General features: G+C 34.9%; 1 protein-coding gene across 8 annotated transcripts; it reads right to left on the reverse strand.

The window, feature by feature from the left end:
• Nucleotides 1–299: 299 nt before the first annotated feature.
• On the reverse strand, nucleotides 300–3,035 carry LOC146913549 (amino acid permease 4-like). 8 transcript variants are annotated; one of them, XM_085716731.1, is made up of 5 exons: nucleotides 2,564–3,035; nucleotides 2,353–2,415; nucleotides 1,980–2,201; nucleotides 1,418–1,511; nucleotides 300–571 (listed from the first exon to the last, which is right to left on the reverse strand). In XM_085716731.1, exons 2-5 carry the CDS (start codon nucleotides 2,384–2,386, stop codon nucleotides 445–447), a joined length of 477 nt encoding a protein of 158 aa, XP_085572857.1. In that variant the 5' UTR covers nucleotides 2,387–2,415; nucleotides 2,564–3,035; the 3' UTR covers nucleotides 300–444. The 8 variants fall into 8 exon arrangements, with proteins under 8 accessions (XP_085572857.1, XP_085572858.1, XP_085572856.1 ...); XM_085716732.1 differs by having other exon boundaries at nucleotides 300–568; nucleotides 2,554–3,035; XM_085716730.1 differs by having other exon boundaries at nucleotides 2,554–3,035.
• Nucleotides 3,036–4,201: the final 1,166 nt, after the last annotated feature.

The following is a 4,201-nucleotide window of genomic DNA, read 5'->3' on the forward strand; positions in this document are numbered from 1 at the left end:
TTAAATCAGGTGAATATGACTTTTTAAATCGGGTGAACATCCGATTTATAGGTGGCCGATTTAAAAAGTGGTTTTGATTTTAAGTCAGCCCCCTTTACCCGATTTAAAATCATTTAATTTAAATCGGTTGAACCCATCTAAAATCTTATAATTTAAATCGGATGAACCCACTTAAAAAGTCTCAAAAGGGATAAAAAAAAAATCAGTATCTTTTAATTTAAATCGGATGAAACCACTTAAAAAGTCTCAAAAGGGATAAAAAAAATCAGTATCATGAATTACTAAATTGAGCAAGCTCATCCAAAATCAGTATCCATCTTGTATTGCATCTACAACGTTTGTACATACACATAATTAAGACAAGAAATTCTCAACGAACCAAACACACCCGGAAAAAACAACCGGACAATAGGAATGACCCCCTACGCATACCACACCACAACATCAAACCCAGACCCCAAACACTCCAACGCGCGCAATCCTGCACCACAGCAGCTGCTGGCAGCAGCAACAACTGGTGACAGCAGAAAACAACCAGCAGCAGCAACTCAAACAGAAGACTGCAGACCTGCTATCAACACCAAAAAACCACACAACAGACCGAAACAAAAGACAACAACAATAAATTAAAAATATAATGTAATTGAAACTTCATTACAACATAAGAACAATGACAGAGTAAATGCAGAAAATCAACAACCATAATTTAATAGTATACTATTCACAATGAAATGTGCATTTGTTTAACAACAGATTGGAATCAAGATTATAGAGTCTGAAAGACCACTACTATTTCTCAAGTAATGATTGTCTAATAGGATTTCAATGACATGATTGCAAATTCTCTTTGAAAGTATATGTGATCCAAATGGGCTAACTTATAACTAATTAGAAATGACCATACGCCTGATCAGTCTACTTATTAATAGAACTTTGCAATGATCACTATTTTAGGTGCTAGTGATCCATGTGATATCAATAACATAACAGATTGACAGGTAACCTTGGAGCTCAATGATGAGATGAACCTTATAGAAAGCTACAGAAGCATTTTAAAGCAATTTTTGTGAAAAAAATTAGTTAGTATAATAACTAGAGATATAGTGGTAAGTTAATTTAATTTTTAATCACTGATATAAGCTTGCATCATGCAACTCTATTAAGATCTGCTAATCTGTTACGTGCTTCTAGAACTCTCATTGCATTCCCATCTGCTATGTACTACAAACAACATTGAAGATATTTCTAAGTTATATTAAAGATTTTGAGGGAATGATAGCTTTTTATTTAGATTTTTGAGGCGGAAATAAAATCAATATCAATTTTTTTGGGTACAAAAGAAAATCAATGTCTAAATATTTAGAAATTGATTTTATTTTGAACCTAAAAAAAAAAAACTAAAAAATTGATCACTCACATCATGCTAATGGCACCCACAATTGTGTATCCTATTGCAGTTCCGTAAAGATTTGTGTACTGAACTATCCCACAAAGGGTGTCATTGAAACCTCCTGCAAAAATCATTTGATTCTCATCTCATATACAAGTATAACACAAACATTCCATTTCAAAATTATACTATTTATCAGAATACACATACATATATAACATAAATAGTACATACCAAGAAGTATATAACCAAATCAAGTGCAAACGTGTGACTTTGTTTTTGTCTACTTGGAGAGCATATCTTATCTTTTCTAGTAGTGATTATTAAATTCTGCCTTTTCAAAAGAAACAACAAACATGTGAATTTGAAACTTTAAATCAATGTTTTAAAAATCAAACAGAATATCGAAAAGAGTCATAGTTCAGCTAGTTTAAACTGCTCAAAAGGGAACGAAACTGCAATCAAATCACAAAACAATTAAGCCATAAACACTTACTTCACAGTTCAACTAATTCAACAGTCCAATTTGATTCGTTTCGATTATTAAAACACTATCTTAACATGAATGTGTATATGCATAAAGAGTTACCTAGAATTGTGTGAACAGCTTCCATGAAAGTATAGTTCCTCTTTCCGTAATGAGGATCACCAATTCGATAACATTCAGCTAAAAGTGATGAAGTATACCACGTGATGAGACTGAAGAAAATCATAACAGAAGGACCAGTTACCCAACCCAACTGAGCTATGACCAATAATCCTGCTGACAGAGTTCCTAATCCTCTATTAAGTCCTTTGCATAAGGTTCCTCCTGCAATCATATTTAATACCTATGAGACTGTAATCTTAACACTTAATAATAATAATAATAATAATAATAATAATAATAATAATAATAATAATAATAATAATAATAATAATAATAATAATAATAATGTGAATGAGAAATGAGAATTTCCTACCTACTGTAAAATCCATGACGACAACCACAGTCATGACAGCCACAACAACATTTTTTCCTATCCCTTTGTACAATGGTTCCATTAGATACAACAATGAAACAAGTGTCAAAGCTAGACCAACTTTCAAAGAGACTAGATCTAGGTTTGGAAATTCGAAAAAAAAGTTTGAACAGAAGGAAAATAGAAGAGAAAAACTACTACCTCTATTTACCTCTTTCGATTCTGTTCGGTTTGCTTTTGTTGTTGAGACTTTGTTTGCCGTTCTTCTTCCTCACGAATCGGTCGGGATCTACTCCGATTTGAACGTTTGTGTTGTTCCTTTTCGTGAATGAATGATTGGAAATCCACTTCCTCTCTTGCTCCTGCTTGATTCGGTTCCAGAAACCAACACACAGACAGCCAAACCCAACAGCCAAAACCAAGATCCGACGAAACCGCAAAAACTCAAATCTGACGGAGAGAAGTTGATCTGGAAGAAGGACGACGAAAAGAATGAGGGGCGCTGGTGGTGCAGAGAAGAACCCATCGCACCACCAGCCAAAGGATCTACATGATGAAGGCTAGTTTGGATTTGAGGAGGAAGAAAAAGTGATGTCGGTTTGGGGTTGTTTGTAGAGAGAAGGAGGAGAACTATTATTTTAGAAAGAGGTTTCAAGTAATATTTTAGAAAGGTTTGTAGAGACAAGTCCGTCTTATTTTTTAATTTTAATATAAAATTGTTTTTAAATGGGTTTACACGATTTAATATCTCATGCTCTCAAATACCTTTTCTTCACATGGGATTTTAAGTCATGTGGATAACATCCCATTTAAAATCCCTGTTTTAATAAGTCATTTTTGTACTAGTGAATATTACCACCATATTGTTTCCTATCAAGGGCATTTATCGCTTCTGAAGCAAGGATGATGCACTCTGAAATATTTCTATCCCGCACAAATCCCCTTTGCTCAGCAGATATAATCCTAGAAGTAATAACAGAAAGCCTATCCGCCAAAATCTTTGTAACTATTTTAAATTGAAAGTTTGCGAGAGCTATAGGTCTATAATCTCCCATAGACTTAGCCCCTTGACTCTTCGGAATTAGCACAATCATATTAGAATTAATATTTGCTGGAAGCAAGCCATTCAAGAAGAAATCTACAACCGAGTTCACCACATCATCTCCTATCATGTCCCAAAAGGTTTGATAGAAATGCCCACCAAAACCATCTGTACCCGGAGCTCCATCCCCATTTAGGGAGAAAACTGCATCCTTAATCTCTTTTCTCAAGGGGAGGCGCAACAACATATCATTGTCAGCATCAGTCATCAAAGTTGGAATCACCTCATCCACCAAAGTATTTTGAACACAATTGTTGTCCATGCTGAAAATTGCCTGAAAATAAGAAAGAGCATGCAATTCTATCTCCGCGGAATCAGTAAGAACATTGTTACCATCTTGTAAAAAAGAAATGGACTTTGTAGCTTCACGAATTTTAGCTACCCTATGAAAATAAGCCGTATTACGGTCACCATTAACAAAGTTTTGATCACGGGCCTTTTCTTTCCATAATTGCTCCTGCAAATTTAAAGCCTTTGTCAGTAAAAGCTGCGCCTCAAGGTCTTGCATATATAGCTGATCTGAGAACCCTTCGGAATCAATTAAGTGTTGAATTCGATTCACTTCATCCACAGCAAGATTCACCTGTCTATCCACATCACCAAAAACCGTACGGTTCCAAACTTTAAATGCATTTTTAACATTTCGAAGCTTAGCTTGAAACCGAGCCATGCCATGTCCTCTAACACCTTTGGACCAAGACTCCAGCACTAAATTCCGACAATCATCATGAGCTGCCCACATTTTAA

Source organism: Medicago sativa, chromosome 6 (genome assembly GCF_051527215.1).
Source record: "Medicago sativa cultivar Bolivia chromosome 6, Bolivia_mono, whole genome shotgun sequence".
Classification (NCBI taxonomy): domain Eukaryota; kingdom Viridiplantae; phylum Streptophyta; class Magnoliopsida; order Fabales; family Fabaceae; genus Medicago; species Medicago sativa.

What these genes read in the sequence shown, in the direction of transcription:
- LOC146913549 (XM_085716731.1), bottom strand. Translation starts at nt 2,386, where the DNA reads ATGACTGTGGTTGTCGTCATGGATTTTACAGTAG. An exon ending in AGCTGTTCACACAATTCTAG is followed by an intron (nt 1,512 to 1,979) that starts GTAACTCTTTAT and finishes TGATTTTTGCAG; the next exon opens with GAGGTTTCAATGACACCCTT. An exon ending in GTGGGTGCCATTAGCATGAT is followed by an intron (nt 572 to 1,417) that starts GTGAGTGATCAA and finishes TGGTGTTGATAG; the next exon opens with CAGGTCTGCAGTCTTCTGTT.